The 17,526-nt window shown below is 42.2% G+C and overlaps 1 protein-coding gene across 7 annotated transcripts in view; it reads left to right on the forward strand.

Moving 5' to 3' along the window:
* JAK1 (Janus kinase 1) overlaps positions 1-17,526 on the forward strand; it is a 234,087-nt gene that overhangs the window by 178,403 nt on the left and 38,158 nt on the right. For all 7 annotated transcript variants that reach the window (XM_082833853.1, XM_082833854.1, XM_082833851.1 and 4 more), the window contains 4 exons: positions 1,809-1,891; positions 4,902-5,100; positions 9,273-9,396; positions 14,899-15,052. In XM_082833853.1, coding sequence (XP_082689979.1) covers positions 1,886-1,891; positions 4,902-5,100; positions 9,273-9,396; positions 14,899-15,052 — 483 coding nt within the window. In that variant the 5' untranslated portion in view covers positions 1,809-1,885. The remainder of the gene's footprint in view (positions 1-1,808; positions 1,892-4,901; positions 5,101-9,272; positions 9,397-14,898; positions 15,053-17,526) is intronic.

The raw sequence follows: 17,526 nt of genomic DNA on the forward strand, positions 1-17,526 counted from the left end.
TTTTCCTTCATGGTATTTTAAGTTCTTTATGATTACTTCTTTCTCTGCATCTTTGTTTGATTCTTTTAGTCCTGTGGACTGTAAGCTCCACATGAGCAGTGACCATCTTGCTCTTGTTCTTCGTTGCGGCCTCCTGGTATAGTTCAGCTTTTGGCATGAAGAACTGCTCAAAAATAATTGTCGAATGGGTCTCCTAAATGTGGGATTTGAACACCTGCTTCTGAGCTGAAGCAGGGTATTAGATGTAGCTAATTTCAGATTGCTGTTTTGCTGCAAGGCAGGGTATCTATTTATGTAATTAAAACAATTGGTTATATTACATTTTTAAAGTTGAAAGTATAATGATTTGTTTTTTGAATCTTTTAAAAACTGTCGTGACAAAATAGCCAAGTCAAAGTCTTCACATCAAAATTCATACTTATATCCCCTGCCTGGCCTCCTATCATTAGTTTTGCCTTATCCACTGCAGAAAACCTTCCCAAACCAGCCCTCTCCAGTGTCAGTCACTGGAGTTAGCAAGGGGCATAAAGATGACATCATGCCACACCCACTCTACTGATTTTAGATTGCTTTTGTGTTTTGTGCCATCTCCCACTTCGACTCTAAGGTCCTGTGGGAATGCTGGCCTTGCAGCCTCAGAGGTAACTCATCCCCCTTTCCCCAGGCACCCCTCCACTCCTGCCTTGTCATGCATGGGACTGTGCTCCTTCTAAAGCTGGATTCTGATAAAATGTGTGGAATGACCAACAGAAAACTGAGACAATAATCTGTATTAATTTGGCAGCCATTTTCAAATCACTAAGAGTGGGTGCTCCTTATTTACAAAACATAGTTTGATTTTACTCTTAAAAAGAGTTTGTGAGAAGCACCAAGGAAAGCTGTTAAAACAATGCAGAGGGCTTCCCTGGTGGTGCAGTGGTTGAGAGTCCGCCTGCCGATGCAGGTGACGCGGGTTCGTGCCCCGGTCCGGGAAGATCCCACATGCCGCGGAGCGGCTGGGCCTGTGAGCCATGGCCGCTGAGCCTGCGCGTCCAGAGCCTGTGCTCCGCAACGGGAGAGGCCACAACAGTGAGAGGCCCACGTAACGCAAAAAAAACCAAAAAACAATGCAGAGCTGTGTAGGTGGTGGTGGTGGTGGTGTTGGTGTTGGTGGTAAGAATGGGACCAGGAACTTTAATTTTACAGAACCAAACTGCTATTCCTGTTTAGTATGAATAAGCCTTTGAGGTGAGGTTGGGAAGTTGGGAGGACCTTTATTTGCTGCCTAAGTTTTCAGATAAGAATGACTCAAAAAATATTTGGTGAACTGAAAGCATCGTTGGTCAGATTTGTTCCCAGGCCCTCCTCCTTTCACCATACCATCTGCTGTTTCACCATTAAAATGAAGCCAGGGGTAGACTGGATTGGGAAGAGGGTAATTCTAAAGGAAGTAGAAATGGGAAATAAAAGTGCACATCTTTGGGCCCCTAAACTATTGTTCACAGCCTCGAGAGAGAGAGGTTGTTGATGGAAAAGGCACATAGTCCTCATTCACACTGGACAGGGCACTCTACACCAAGAAGCAAAAGTCCCTGGCTTCCTTTCTTGAAGCAGTGAAAATAACATCTTCTTCTTTGATGTTTACACCCTAAGATGTCTCTCTGTCCTCTCAGTGTCCTCATCAGTGTTCCCCCCACCCCCACCTTCTTCCTCCCAAATGCTTTTTCCTGCCTGTTTATGGTTTGGGCTGCTTCCTTAATGAAAGTGTCCTCTTATTTTCTGATACAGTTACCTCTGCAGCTGATTTATTTATTTATCTTTGTCTTTAGCTCAGCTCTGAATGGGTTTTGGAAAGTAGAGAAGAAAATCCAGTCTGCTTTTTGGGGGGCATTGGACAGCTGGATAAATGCAGGTATGTACATTTGCATATTTAAAAGAAAGACAAAAAGGAAAATAGCTTCTATAAAGAATAATGAAACTGATCTTAAACTTATAGGGCTATCTGTGCTATATCCATTTATTTTTCAATATCGTTATTTTAATTTTTGTTCGTTCCAAATGTTGCATGTGCTACTTTGGAGATTTTTTTTTTAACTACTAAAATATGGGAAGTACAGTCTAAGTTCCCTTGTAACCTCTCCTAGATATTCACCACTGTTAACAATTTATTGTCTGTTTTTCCAGATTGTACAGATGCATAACCAGAAGGATCATAATATACATGTTTTGCTTTTTTCATTTTGCAGTGTGTCATATACATCTTTCAATGTTGGGTCAAATAGTTTTTTTTTTTGTTTTTTTTTTTTTGCGGTACACGGGCCTCTCACTGTTGTGACCTCTCCCGTTGCGGAGCACAGGCTCCGGACGTGCAGGCTCAGCAGTCATAGCTCATGGGCCTAGCCGCTCCGCAGCATGTGGGATCTTCCTGGACCGGGGCATGAACCCGTGTCCCCTGCATCAGCAGGCGGACTCTCAACCACTGCACCACCAGGGGAGCCCAAGTGTCAAATAGTTTTATGTCACCTTAACAGCTGCATAGTATTCCTTTATGTTGGTATTCTTTTTTTTTTTTTATAAATTTATTTTATTAATTTTGGATGCATTGGGTCTTCATTGCTGCACACGGGCTTTCTCTAGTTGTGGTGAGTGGGGGCTACTCTTTGTTGCGGTGCAAGGGCTTCTCATTGCAGGGGTTTCTTTTGTTGCAGAGCATAGGCTTTAGGCGCAGAGGCTTCAGTAGTTGTGGCTCATGGGTTCAGTAGTTGTGGCGCACGGGCCTTAGCCGCTCTGCGGCATGTGGGATCTTCCCAGACCAGGGCTCGAACCCGTGTCCCCTGCATTGGCAGGTGGATTCTCAACCACTGTGCCACCAGGGAAGCCCTTATGTTGATATTCTTAATTTTGTTTACTGAGTGCTCTCCTGTTGGACATTGTATTTTTGTTTTCTATTTCAAGTGGTGCCACATCTTGTACATAAATAATTATGTATATTTGCCTGATTATTTCTGTAGGGTGAAAGTGTATAATACCATCTTTAAATTCTTCCCCCGCCATGTCTCTTTAGACTCTTAAGGACAAAGGTTTTTTCTTAAGTTATAAAGCAGACTAGCTACTTTGTCTTCCATCTCTATTTTTCATTGTTGGGGTAGAGTTGGAGGCTCAGTGTTGGGTTTTAAAACTTTCTTGCTTGATAGTTGATCTGAACCTTAAGGTAAGTTATGAGCTAATCTTTCAGCCTGGTCTCTGGAAAATTTTGATCTTCAGATTTATTTTGGAGATTAAACAAGTAAAACCAAGTGCCTCTTAGTTTGTAGTATCGAGGCATATCTGGTTCGTGTCCTTCCTGCAAGTATCTCACCTCACCAGGGCAGCTAACGGACCAAGCACATGAATTTGTTGAAGAGAATTTGCTTAAGAGAACTGTGACTGTGGCCCTCCCTCCGTGACTTGCTTTGGGTCATTCTGCAAGCTCTGTGCTAGGCACTGGTGATACAAATATGAATGACACAGTCCCTGTCCTTAAGGAACTCAGCACGTGGGAGTGAGAGAGGGACAGACAGGTGAATAAGAGGGTCGTAATTCAGTGTGGTCAGTGCAGTGTGGTGAGTTTGAGAGAGGACATCTAACTCAGGAGGTGGGATGGAGGTTCAGAGGTGGCTTCCTGGAGGAGGTAATGTCCGAGCTGAGTTCTAAAGGCAATTGAAGTTTGCCATGAAAGGGATGAGGTGGGAAGGCACTCCTGGTAGAGGAATCAGCATGAGCAAAGGCAGGAAAATGAGATAAACGGCTTGGGGGTGGGGGTGGGGGGGTAACAAGAAGATGGCAGCTTTGTGAGTTTCAAGCCTGCAGTAAGAGGCCGAGAGTGATATAACATGAGATGAGGCCAGTGCGGCTATCTGGCCAGGTGATGGAGGGCCTCTGTTAGGAGCTTAGGATTGGTCTCTAGATTAATGGGGAGCCTTTAGAGGATCTGAGATGTACTAGGGGGACATTTCTTTGGGGGCTAAGTGAAGGTTGGCTTGGTAGGCAGGAGGAAAGTAGGAACCTGCGGTCAGGGAAATTGGTTTGAGGCCATTGGTGCTGGGGTGAGGGGGAGAAAGAACATGCAGGACTTTCCCTAGTTCCCCTCTCTTTTCTCACCATGCCCAAAGCTCAGTTGCTGAGGTTGCCTCGTTGATCCTAGTTGCTCTCCCCATTGAGGGCACTCAGGTGAGTAACTTATTTTCAGGCTTGTCACCAGTGGGTTCTGACCTTTTCAAAGCAAGGCTTCTCGCTCACTTTCTGGTGCCACAAAGTGCTGCCCATCGTCCTGCCTCTCCATGGGGTGAAGGGACCTGGCTCCACTCATTAATTCTCATGACCCATTCATGTGGCTTATGAACATGAATCGGTAGTCCTTTTGTGTGTACTATCTCAGAGCCAGCCTGGGCTAGGCTCTAGGGGCATGAAAATAGGTAAGGATGGTTAATGCCCTCCCCGAGCTTGCCGTTTACTGGGAGGTAGACATAAAAGTAAAAGACAGTGTAATTTGTGCCAGTAGGTCTATTCAAAAGTTAAATGATTCCGGTAGAGGTAACAGGAATATTAGTAATGTTAACATCAGTGGTTCCAGAATGAGGCACATTTTTCAACTACAACTTGTGTGCAAATACAGAAAATAAATTCAGGTCATGTCTAAAATTACTCTGATTTTTGACAATATGGTCTTAACCATAATTCATGAGCGTGCATAATTGATTACTTCCCATGATTGTACCTGCTGTGAGCTCTGGTACATTTGATTTTCAGGGAGGAAAGGGGCAGGGGGAGGTACTTATCCAATACCATATCTTTCAGCTTGCTTACCTTCAAAGCACTCTTTCACCACTTAGTGCTTTTAGCACACAGAATGACCGCATAGTCTCATTTTCCTTCCACTACAGTATTTAAATATAAAAGAGGACTGCAATGCCATGGCTTTCTGTGCTAAAATGAGGAGCTCCAAGAAGACTGACGTGAATCTGGAGGCCCCTGAGCCAGGGGTGGAAGTGCTCTTCTATCTGTCGGATAGGGAGCCCCTCCGGTTGGGCGGCGGAGAGTACACAGCGGAGGAGCTGTGCATCAGGGCGGCGCAGGAATGCTGTGAGTACCGGCAGCTGCCCAGGGCCCAGCAGGTCCCGGTGTCTCTGCCCCCGCACCTCCACTGAGTGGAGAGAGGTGTGGGCTCTGGGAGTCATTCGTTCTGCCCTGCCTCTGCCACTGACTTGCATTTGACCTTAGGCCAGTGAATTTAATTCTGAGAGTTTCACTTTTCACTTTCTTTGCTGCAAAGTAGCTTATTCCTGCTCTGTTACTAATGAGCTACAGGGATACCAGGGAACGATGCTCAGTTTTCTGATTTCCCCTATATCTATGAAATTGGAATAATATCAGCACTAAATGAGTGAAGCGCCTGCACAAAGTTACAAGCTCAGAAGTGCCATCTCTCAATATATTAATTGTTTAAAACTTCTGAAAAGTGTGCTCTGTCCTTATGCTACCATGACTTGCCTCCTTATTGCCTGGCACCCCCCTCCCTGCCCCCTGCCCCTGCAACGTGACGCTAAGTTGAAGGGAGAAGTTAAGTGTCACTTTGTGGCTTGGCCAGATTGCCAAGTTGTGAAAAGGAAGGACAGTGAGGCTGTGAACAAGACGTTTTTTCTTTTTCCTTTCTTTCTTTCTTTTTTTTCTTTTTTTTAAAGTGAGGCTTGTCTTACTAAAGTTAGCCTATTGCCCTTAGAAGGTAGGAAACCAAACTGACTAACAAAATAAAGCCCTTCATTATCCTTTAAACTTGGAGTCATTGGCAATTTTTGCCTACCTGCTTTTAAATGACAGGTAAATTTAATTCATAGAAACTGAAGATCTAATCCACGTAGATCGTGGTGGTGGTTATACAACTCTGTAAATATACTAAAATTCATTGAACTATACACTTAAAATGGGTGGACTTTATGGTATGTAAATTACATCTCAGTAAAGCTGTTTTTAAAAAATCAACTCATTTCATGATGATAGATTAACTAGCCATGATGGCAGATAGTCTGATCCATGCTTTACTTATATCATCTTTAGTCCTCAGAACAACTCTGCGGGGATAGCATGGTTGTTTCAAGAATCAGCTACCTTGTTTGTAATACAGCTTGTCTAGAAAATCCATTTTCTTCCTGATATGTCTTTCTGCTTAAAATGCTTTAAATACAAGAGTTCCAATAAAAGGGGAGAGGTTGGTGCTATAGGGAAGAATGTAGTAGATCCTTACTGACAAAACATAACACTAGATAAAATTGGCTGAGTTACAGATTATTATGGGGAAAATGCATTAATATTGTAGAGTTACTTTGACTAGATAGCAGAGTAGGTAAGGAACCAGCTTTGGACAGCAGCTTTAAAAGTATTTGTAATTAGCAAAACAACTAGATGTAAATTGGTGTTCCTAAGGCATTTTTTCCCCTTTACCTTGAGATTTGGTTTATAGTGTTTATTCTCTTAGCCAAGCTTCTTGCCATCAGCATAGCAAGTATAAACCTTAGTTTGTTAGCAAGGATCATTTGTACAGAATTGTTGGGCTGCAGTTAGTGAGAGAGAGAGGAATTGCTGCTAAAGGAGATGAGGGGGAGAGCCTGTGAATCTGAAGACAGACACAGCCCCTGTATCCTGTTACTCTGGGCTCAGGGTCAATTTGGGGCATCAGTTTTTTTTTTTTTTTTTTTTTTTTTAACATCTTTATTGGGGTATAATTGCTTTACAATGGTGTGTTAGTTTCTGCTTTATAACAAAGTGAATCAGTCATACATAAACATATGTTCCCATATGTCTTCCCTGTTGCGTCTCCCTCCCTCCCACCCTCCCTATCCCACCCCTCCAGGCTGTCACAAAGCACCGAGCCAATATCCCTGTGCCATGCGGCTGCTTCCTACTAGCTATCTACCTTACTACGTTTGTTAGTGTGTATATGCCCATGACTCTCTCTCGCCCTGTCACAGCTCACCCTTCCCCCTCCCCATAACCTCAAGTCCGTTCTCTAGGAGGTCTGCGTCTTTATTCCTGCTTTACCCCTAGGTTCTTCATGACATTTTTTTTCTTAAATTCCATATATATGTGTTAGCATACGGTATTTGTCTTTTTCTTTCTGACTTACTTCACTCTGTATGACAGACTCTAGGTCTATCCACCTCATTACAAATAGCTCAATTTCGTTTCTTTTTATGGCTGAGTAATATTCCATTGTATATATGTGCCACATCTTCTTTATCCATTCATCCGATGACGGGCACTTAGGTTGTTTCCATCTCCGGGCTATTGTAAATAGAGCTGCAATGAACATTTTGGTACATGACTCTTTTTGAATTTTGGTTTTCTCAGGGTATATGGGGCATCAGTTTTTAAGCCCAGTCTGTAGAGAATGAGTATTATCTTTTGTAACCAACTCAGGGGATTGTTGCAAAAATTAATAAATTTTAAAAATAGATGAATACAGAATACCACAGATTCTTGTAGCTATTATTATAGTACATGATGTTTTGGGGTCTGTATACTTCCTCATTTTTCACCAATATATGGTAAATTTTTGTTCTTTTAGCTCTCATTATTTGTCCCCTCAGTACCTCTATCTAGGTTTGAATGCCAGCCCTGGATTTTACTAGTTGAGTAACCCTGAATCAGACTAAATCTCAGTTTCTTTATCTGTAACATGGCAAAAATAATACTTAACCACATTAAGTGTTAGGAGAATTAAAAGGTAATAGATGTGTGTTAGCCTGATGCCTGATACGAAGCCCTCAGTAAATGTTAGTATTGTTATTATTTTTCAGTACTTTTATATAAACGGTATCTTTCATCTTCCTATTTTTAAGTAGTAATATTGTTTGAATCAGACCTGTGGTAGAATTATAGACCTATCCATGATTATAGATAAATTATTCTTCAAATATGTATGTTTCACATTCAAATATGGATATGTATAAAGAAAAGCTAGATTTCTAGGCCAGTCCACAGAAGCCAATTTATGAATGAAAACCTACTGTTTACCTGAAACATAGTCCTGATAATACTGGATCCAAAAGCCATTTGCCATTTTTCCCAAGGGAAAATGCTCTTTGAAATTTAGCTCCATCTTCTCTGTTACATGGAGGAGTGTAACTCTGAAGGGGTAACTCCCAAATATCTTGAGAAGCAGGAGTTGAGGAATTCAGCAGAGGCATGAAGATGACAAGAAAGCTGTAACTTCTTAACTTAGTGTGTGCATTGGATAGAGTCCCTGCCTAGGTGAGCAGGGCCAGCCAGGGTCCCAGTCAGTGTCAGTCTCACTTCAGATGTCTGAGTTGGGAAACAAGTGCCAGCTACCTCATGTTCTCCCATGATTTTTTGCTTTTTAAGTTCATTGTATCTTAGTTTGAGGCCTGACCACACATGAAAATATCAGCAATGATTGACTACTTGCAATCGTTCTCCTATCTCCCCTGACACTTTTAGATTACAGGTCTGTGTAATTTTAATCATGGGCTCAGAAGTGAGTGGAAAAGTACTTTCCTGGCTTCATCATCTCCCTTACCTTTTTGAACATTCTTGTATCAAAGGAGGCAGTTAGGTAGGGAGGCAAGGGAGCACTGTTGGACCACCTTTTTTAAGCATATATGTTCTTGCTAGTTGACTACCAATAAAAAATATTTTTGGTAACCATACAGAGTACTTAAGTGTATTGTTATTAATGGAAATAGATTTTGATCACTGATAGAAATCACTTTGGTTATTTATTCTAACACACATTTCATGTGCTACTGCCAGGAACTTGTTCACATGTTTAATGTGTAATCACAGTGTGTTAGAACCGTTTAAACATTTTCTGTAGGAGACAGATTAGGGATTTCTCAAACTCTAAGAATGTTTCTCACTGTGATTAACAAGGTGCACATCAGGTGGTATCTGGAAACCTCTCAGATGGCCTTTTTTTCTTTGAAGCAGGATTTGGTAAGACTCTGTCATAGACATTGTAATGAGAAATATTATTAGACTTTTATTTTTAAATGGTTTTAACCTGGTTTGCCAGGAGCTATAGTATATATTCCTGGGGAGCCATAATTTTTTATTATTTTGTTTAAAACTGCCTGATTGAACATGGTTGGAAGTTGTATTTGGCCCTAAGAGGATGCGAATATGATGTAGATTCTTTTTGGATAAGAGAATTTCTGGTCTTTGCATATGTTGTGCTTTGGAAACAGATGGCCAGATTTATCTGTCTTTAATTTTCTGATGTGTCCTTTACTTTTCCCCAGGTATATCTCCTCTGTGTCACAACCTCTTTGCCCTGTATGATGAGAACACCAAGCTCTGGTATGCTCCGAATCGCACCATCACCGTCGACGACAAGATGTCACTCCGGCTCCACTACCGGATGAGGTATGGGTGCCTGCTGGGCTCCCTCATGCAGGGACGGGCAACGGTTAGCCTGGAGCCCTGATTCACTTACCAAGAAGTATTGTAGTCATTTTTATAACTTGTAAGTTTTGTATTTGCTTGGTATGAGAAAGGGCTTCTTCAGTATTTGGAAAACAATTCAAGGTGAGTTTGACCACCTTCCTCTGCCACATTTTAGAAAAGAAATCATTATGATGCAGAGGGTAGTTTGAATAGAATTAGTATCCTACAGCAGAGTTTTTTATTCAGTGAATCATGGATATGAGTTTAATTTAGTGAGTTATGACCAGGATTTTTTTTAGAAGAGAGAAATAGATGAGGACAGATAATATCGGCATATATACATATCCTAAGAATATTGTTTTTTAGAACTTCAGTTTGAGATATGTAATCTGTCTGTATGTACTAGGTCATGATAAAATAAATATGTTTCTTACTAAAAGTTGCAGCTAGAGAGCTTGAGAAACATTGCCTGAAGTGGAAACCTAGAAATCCTAGCTTGGTCTTGTTCTAAAGAGGTGAATGTTTTGATCCACTCCCTGAGGATTTTTATCTAGTGGGGCTGTAATTTTTCTTCTGGTGGGTATTCACTTGCCTTTTCTCCCATATTGTAGACTTTGTTAAATGTCACGTAGTCTCCCAAGGTGGCACAGGCAGTCAGTACTACCACTGTAGTCTTTTGAGTTTATAAGTGTGTTTGTTCTGTACCTAGAATTGAAAGTATGTTTGTTAGATACTAGCTAAGCATACTTTCACACATACATTTAGCAGAGGAGCTTATAAATCCACCCTATTATAAATAGGGTGAATCGTATCTGAAAAGAATCTTAACGTACATAGATGTGATTAAGTCAGTGGGTTAGCTCAAATGCTAATGGTACGCCGAGTCATGCTGGAAAAGCCCTGGAGATCTCAGAGGCCCTCAGTATTTTAGCTGCTATTTACTCTGGGGAGTCAGTAGAGTTGTTACCATTCCACAGTGGCCTGGGTGTTTTTCTCAGCGGAAGCTGAACCAGATCTACGTTCTTTGATAATCATCCTGGGGCTGACTTTCCTCTTCTCTCTGTACTCACCCATGGTCTCACCTTAAGAGGAGAGCTGTGTGTCACGTGAGATTTCACGCCCCAGATTTAGGGAAACGTTCACCCCACCCAGCTGAGCCTTGTGACTATATTTGGATTTGTTTTTCAGAGTGTAATCTAGCTTTCTGTGGCCTGGGGGTTGGCTATGTGACCCAGCATTGAAACATGTATTTGCAGCTCGAAGTCTAGGAAGTGGGGCATCTCATTGAGTTCTAGTTCTTTCCCTCTAGGTTTTTCCACTTGGCTCGGAATCTAGAATGGTAGAATCTGGGACTTGGAAGACACCTGAGTTTGCCTGATTCAATTCTTCCAGTTTTTTAGGGGGAAACTGATGTCCAAAAAAGAGAAGTGAGTTACTCACAGTTACACACATAGTGAATTGTCTTGTTAGCATTAGAATCCTCTTTGAGGCCTTCGTCTTTGCTGGTCATGTGACTGCCTCATGATTAAAAGCTGTCTTTGCCAGCTCCCTGTTTATGTTAGCTGCCAGGAAGTGCATGGCTGCCTCATTTTTGGCACCTTGACTTTGTACCTAACATTGGGCTTCAACAGGATATTGCTTTGTTACCACAAGCTCTTTGAACTTGGAAAAAAAGATCCCACCCTAAGCTAAAACATTTGCATTACAACAAACTACATAATTTTGAAACCTCAGCATCTCACCACTAAAAAAGGTGTAACACGAAAATAAATGTTGGTGACTATTTCAGTGGAATCCCAGCTCTATGTTCTTGTACTTTAATTATAGTTTTCTGCTTTTAGATAATTTTGATAGCTATTGTTTTGTAATGTATCTTAATATAAGACAAGCATATTCTTTATTCCTTTTTTTTTTTTAGCATCTTTATTGGGGTATAATTGCTTTACAATGGTGTGTTAGTTTCTGCTTTATAACAAAGTGAATCAGTTATACGTATACATATGTTCCCATATCTCTTCCCTCTTGCGTCTCCCTCCCTCCCACCCTCCCTGTTCCTTTTTAAGAAAAAAAAGTTTTCTTGCTTTATCATCTAAATGAATTTTACTATCCATTAGTAAAGTTCTATAGAAGCCTAAAGAGAATTCGTTGTATATAATAGCTGTACACAAACTTAGAATATGTAATCATCTGTAATATAATTTTCTCAAAAACTTGCAAGGAAGGCATATCTCTTATTGGCAGGTCTGTCTGTCCCACCAATAAGGGGGATAATCTTTCCCTCCCTCCTTCCTTCCTGCAGTGTTCTTCCACATCATTCTGCAAAGGACTATCAGCAGCTATCATACTACATTTATTTAGATCATTCTTAATTTTTTTCCTTTAGCATGTTGTAATATCAGGAATTGGCCCAAGTTTAATAATTAATTTTGAAAGGGGCACACAATTTCTGTCTTCAGTGTACTTACTAGTTTTGTCTTATTAGCGATTAGGAAGATGTTGATTTTTTTTTTCCTTGAAACATTCCCTGTTGTTACATTTATTTATTTATTTTTCTTGAAGTGTAGTGGATTTACAATATTAGTTTCATATGTACAACATAGTGATTCAGTATTTTTGTAGGTTATACTCCATTTAAAACTATTACAAAATAGGGCTTCCCTGGTGGCGCAGTGGTTGGGAGTCCACCTGCCGCGTGCCCTGGTCTGGGAAGATCCCACATGCCGCGGAGCGGCTGGGCCCGTGAGCCATGGCCTCTGAGCCTGTGTGTCCGGAGCCTGTGCTCCGCAACGGGAGAGGTCACAACAGTGAGAGGCCCGCATAAAAAAAAAAAAAAAAGTTATTACAAAATAATGGTTATATTTCCCTGTGCTATACAATATATGCTTGTTGCTTATGGAAGATGTTGATTTTGGCAGTTAACTGATCTAAAGTTTTTTTCTTTTTATTGTCTTATTAAATAGAGAGCTGTCAGCCTTTGACTATAGGCAATTTCCAGAGATCCAGCCTTGTTTTAGGCTTCCTTCAGCCTTTCTGTAGTGGAGAAGCTGCACATTGCCTTATCTTGTCTGAACATCTTACCTAAAGGCTTCCAAGGCAAGGCTAGTCTCACAGGGCTCAGACAGCAACCTCAGAAAATGTCCTTGTTCAGCCCCGAGGGAGTATGCTGGGCCCTATTAGCTACTCTCTTAATCATCCCATTTAGACCCTCTCACCTGTCTCCTCCCAGGCAGACCCCCTGGAACTTACAGTAGATCACTAGATTATTGTATGAATGAAGAGAACTCTCCATTTTGGATTTCCCTCAGCAGTCAGAGGAGTTGGCCATGGCCTTGTCCATCTTTTTCTGCCCCAGTGTCAGATTTCCTGTGTCTGCTCAGCTGGTAGGGCTGGTTCACCTCTTACTTTCTGCCTGCCCGGGGCAACCGATCCTGGAGGAGTCCTCCCCACCTTGCTCTGTTCTGCCCTTGAAGAGCAGGCTCCTCAGCCTGGGGGCAGCATGAATTCTGGCCTTTTTGTCAGCTGAGAGGCTCAGGCTTCTACTCTCACGTGGGAAGGTGCGGGGACAGTCCTGCAGCTGTGGTTTATGGTGCATGTGGACTCTGTGGATACGTGGCTCTTTCTGTCTGAGAGAGAGATGCCAAAGGCCACAGTCAAATTATCAGTCATTTCCGTGAGTTTTGTGGAAGATGGGCTGTATAGAATCACTTGAAAGTTGTAAAATGTTGATTTTTACCTTTAAAGTAACTTCTTATCCATCCTTTCCATTTTAATTGCTACTTCTTGAGTTAGGTCATTCATTTGCTGTTTCTGCATCCAACAAGCATGTATTAAGCACCTGTTATATGCCAGGCGCTGGGGATTTAGTGGTGAGCAAGGCACTGAGGCCTCTGCCCCCACAAACCTCACGGCGTTGCCCAGGCTGCTGCCTTAGGTGCCTGCTTGTCTCTTGGCCTCTCTCATTTCAGTCCATCTTCTGTGGGGCTTTCTTCCAGTGGGATCCTGCCTCACATCAGTTTGGCTCAGTCTTTCCTCTGCCTTCTGTGTATGGTCCAGACTCCATAGCCTGGTATTTATTTATCCTAGTGCCAACTCCCTTCCCCAACCCTTTACCCTTCCCTGCCACATCCCCTGGCAGTGGCAGCAACTTCTTCCTCCTTGGTACTCCTTTGACACCTTATCTGAGACACTCATGTTCAAGAAAAACTTACCTATGAGGCACAATGCCTTGGGCTCATGATGTTATTAGGGGTCCACAGAAGTGTTTTAATTTTATTAAAATCAGGGAAAAAAATAATCCAGCCTGGATTATATTCATCTTTATACCAACATAGTTGTAAAATATAACTTTAATTTTTTTTTTTATGGAGGAAAGGAAAACTGTGTGGGGTCCATGGAAGTCACAGTGTAGCCCTATTTATGAGATGTGCCCCCTGGATTTAACTGATTGGCTACAGACAGGGAATTCACAGGAGGCAGGGACTGTGCCTGAGAACCCCTTGTGTTCCAAAGCCTGGCCCAGGACCTGGCATGCCCTAGGCTCTGCAAATAGAGCTCACTGACAGATATCTGAGTTTAACGGCAGCTCCTTTTTGGGAGGTTTTATATGTTCCTTCTCCATGCCGTGGTGGTTTTTCATCAGCACATGGGCATGTCAAGGGAGAGAGACCCAGGTACCCTCTGAGTCTGTAGCCTAGAGCTGGCCTGGATCAGCTTGGCTCAGTCACTTTCACACATTCCAGAACTCATTGTTTCTTTTACAGATGGCAGAGGAAAGTAGTAGTGGAGAAAACAGGCTTGTGGTCTTAGGTGACCTAGCCTCTCGGAACCTCAGTTTTCCTCATCTATAAAATGGAAACAGTGAAACATACCTTGTACAGTTGCTGTAAGCATTAAATAGCATAATGTATATGAAGCATTTATTAGTTCAGGGCACTGCAGCTGATGCTTGTAGTAGTGTTTGTATATTTCTTCTGTTTTAAAACTTTGTTCATTGTAAGATAAAAAGTGTCAGTAACAGCCATCTGAGAATTAGGAAACACTGCTACATTAACGGTATGTCTTGACTGTATGATGAAACTAGATTTCAGAAATGTTAAACTGTGAAATAGGTCTTGGATTCAAGGCAGGCTGGCATTACTAACAGTGGAGGGAGTTGCTGGGCTAGCATCTAGTTCTAGACAGCAGTGTTTTCCTATCTAGGAAGACGGAGTGGAAATTACTTTGTGATTTTAAGGAAGTCACTTTATCTCCCTGAGTCATAGATGAGGTTCTGGCAGTATGCTCTTCACAGAGTGCTTGTGAGAATGAAAAGAAAAGGACCTTATAAACAGTGAAGCGCTACACAGATGAAAGGTCTGTCTGTTTACTTCTCAGGGAAGTTTAACCTCTGGCACTGATCGCTCTGGGTAGAACCAGGATGTCTCTCCCACGCATGCCAAGGTCCCCTTTCCCACAGTTAACATTCATCTTCCTACCTTACAGGTTCTATTTCACCAACTGGCATGGGACCAATGATAACGAGCAGTCAGTATGGCGACATTCTCCAAAGAAGCAGAAGAATAGCTACGAGAAAAAAAAAGTTCCAGATGCAACCCCTCTCCTTGACGCCAGCTCATTGGAGTATCTGTTTGCTCAGGTAAGATGTTGGGCCCAGGAGAGCCTGGAGTTTGTGGGGTGGGTAAGACATGGTAGGGGTCAGATTCCCTGGCACAGCCGACCATGGTGGCAGCTAAGATGCTTTATGGCCTGTTCCATGGGTAGTTCTCACCAACCCTGGACTTGCCCCAGGTGAGGAGGGGGAAGGCAGTTCAGCATCCAACCGGCTGGTTATCCCACTTGTGGGCTTTTTGGGCTTTACTTCTTCCCCATTCCTTTCTTTTTCCCCCCTCCTACCATTTCAGTTCGTGTCTACAGTGCCTCCTGTGCAGAGAGCAGAGGGAGGAGCTATAAATGAGGGAAGGTGTAGTTCAGCAGGGCTAATCACAAAGGTGCTTCTCAGCAGTCACAGAGAGGAAGGAGGTGGCCACTCTGAGTCACAGTGGTGGCAGGGTAGAACAATAAGACACTAGAAGAAAGCCAGAAAGAGAGGTTAAGTCACCTAAATTACATTACCCTGAGATAACTAACATTTTTGTATATGTGCTTCCTGATTTTATCATGCAGATATGTATTATGCACTATAGTTTTTGAAAATATCTTATTGTTCTGAGTGTCTGTGTACTTTTTGCTAAGGCGCTGCAGGAACTGTGGTGAACAAGACAGACATGGTCTCTGCAAGCACCAGACATATAATCGAGTTGGACAAACAAAACAAGCAGATAAAATGATACATAGATAATACACAAGAAATTGTGAAAAGTGCTATGAAGAAAAAGGCCTTTGTCATAGAGCATATGGGGAGGGAGGTTTGAATGGGGAGACCTAATTTAAATAGTGTGATCGGAGAAGATCCCTCTAAAGAGGTGGTATTTATACTGAACTTTGAAGAATAAAAAAGTGTCTGCAATTCTAAGGGAGGAGTGGGGAAAGTATTTCTTCGGAGTAGAGCAAAGCTTTTCAGAAGCAGCACTACTGACACTTTGGGCTGGTTAATTCTTTGTTGTAAGGGATTGTGGAATATCTATCCACACCCCTGGCCTCCTCTCCTTAGATGCCAGTAGCACCAGTGTAGTGGCAGTAGAGTTGGAGAAAAATGGGTGGATCTGAGATTAATTTTGGAGATGGATTTGATATGATTTGCTTATGAGTTGGATGTGGAAGGTGAGGATATTTGAAGAATCAAAGAGAATTTTGAGATTTATTTTGGGCAGTGTTTGGTAGATAACGGAGTGATTCCCTGCATAGGGAGACTGGGAGCAGCAGGCTGGAGAAGGGGTGGGAATTGGGAGCTCTCTTTTGGAGACACCTGTGAGATACACAAGTGGAGATTCGGCTAGGAAATCGAGCGTGAGACTGGAATCCAGAGGAGAAGTCAGCCTTTATTTAACTAATCCTTGTTTCTGAACACATTTGGTTTTTCTTGATTTTTTTCCCCTGTTATGCTATCACTGTTACAAAACAGCCTCATACATACGTCTAAATATGTGTTCTGTTTATTATTTCCTTAGGATGTACTTTTACATGTGTGGGTTATGTGTCACAGTTGTATTCTCTTGTACAGCTTTAGTTGTTGATTGCACACTATCCACGTTCCATAATATACCTGAGGACTGGCCTCAGAGACAGTAGAGAAATGGGACAGGGCACAGCCCTGGGCACATACTGTGTGGAAAAAATAAGTGAACTGGCCATTTTCAGATTGGTCTTTTTGAATTCAGCCTCCCAGTTTTACATATATTCATTTCTGAGATTGATTCTTTTACTTTTTTGGGAGAGGAAGTGTAAAAAAAAAGAGTGCACCATACTTCAAGAGTAAGTATTACATTAGAACCTGACTTTTCAGAGCTTCAGTAATGAGTTACTTGAGGTAGTTGTACAGTGATATTGACAGAAAATCACAGCCAGACAAAATAGTTTCAGATTTTGTTCTCCTCTTCACACATTGCTGGTGGAGATGATTGTTGTTGGTCCTTGGTAGTTTGTAGAAGTGGTCAGTGTCCTTTTCTTACTGAGAGAAACAATAAGTCCTATCTTGGGGAAAAGGGGGAACTGCAGCAGTTAGAACCCTCCATCCAAAACCCACTAAACTAAAGTTGCTTCAGGGAAAGTGAGTGTCTTCCTTATATAGGAATACCACCCCCATACTTCATGTCTGCCTCTTTTTGAGCTGGAGAAAGGCTAACGAGGTCCCAATCCTAAGAGCTGTGTACACTTCCAGTCCGTGAGCTTTAAAGACTGAGCTTGACTGTAGCACAGTGTTGCAGAGCTGTAGCCTTGCAGTCACATCTGGTCTGACCCTCTACCCCACCCACTAGGTCCCCCAGCTCCCACAGTATTCTTTATACTTGACTTTGGTTTTGGTAACTACTTGAGGTTATATATTTCTGTTTGTTCTTCTTTCTTTCCTGGAAATCTCCGTAAGGTCAGTGATGTGGTTTGGTTAACTGCTGTATCCCTAGCACCTAGAATAACATCTGGCCCGTAATTGGTTCTTGTTAATCAGTGATTACC

The sequence above is a fragment of the Leucopleurus acutus genome (assembly GCF_964270905.1).
Source record: "Leucopleurus acutus genome assembly, chromosome: 2".
NCBI classification, from domain to species: domain Eukaryota; kingdom Metazoa; phylum Chordata; class Mammalia; order Artiodactyla; family Delphinidae; genus Leucopleurus; species Leucopleurus acutus.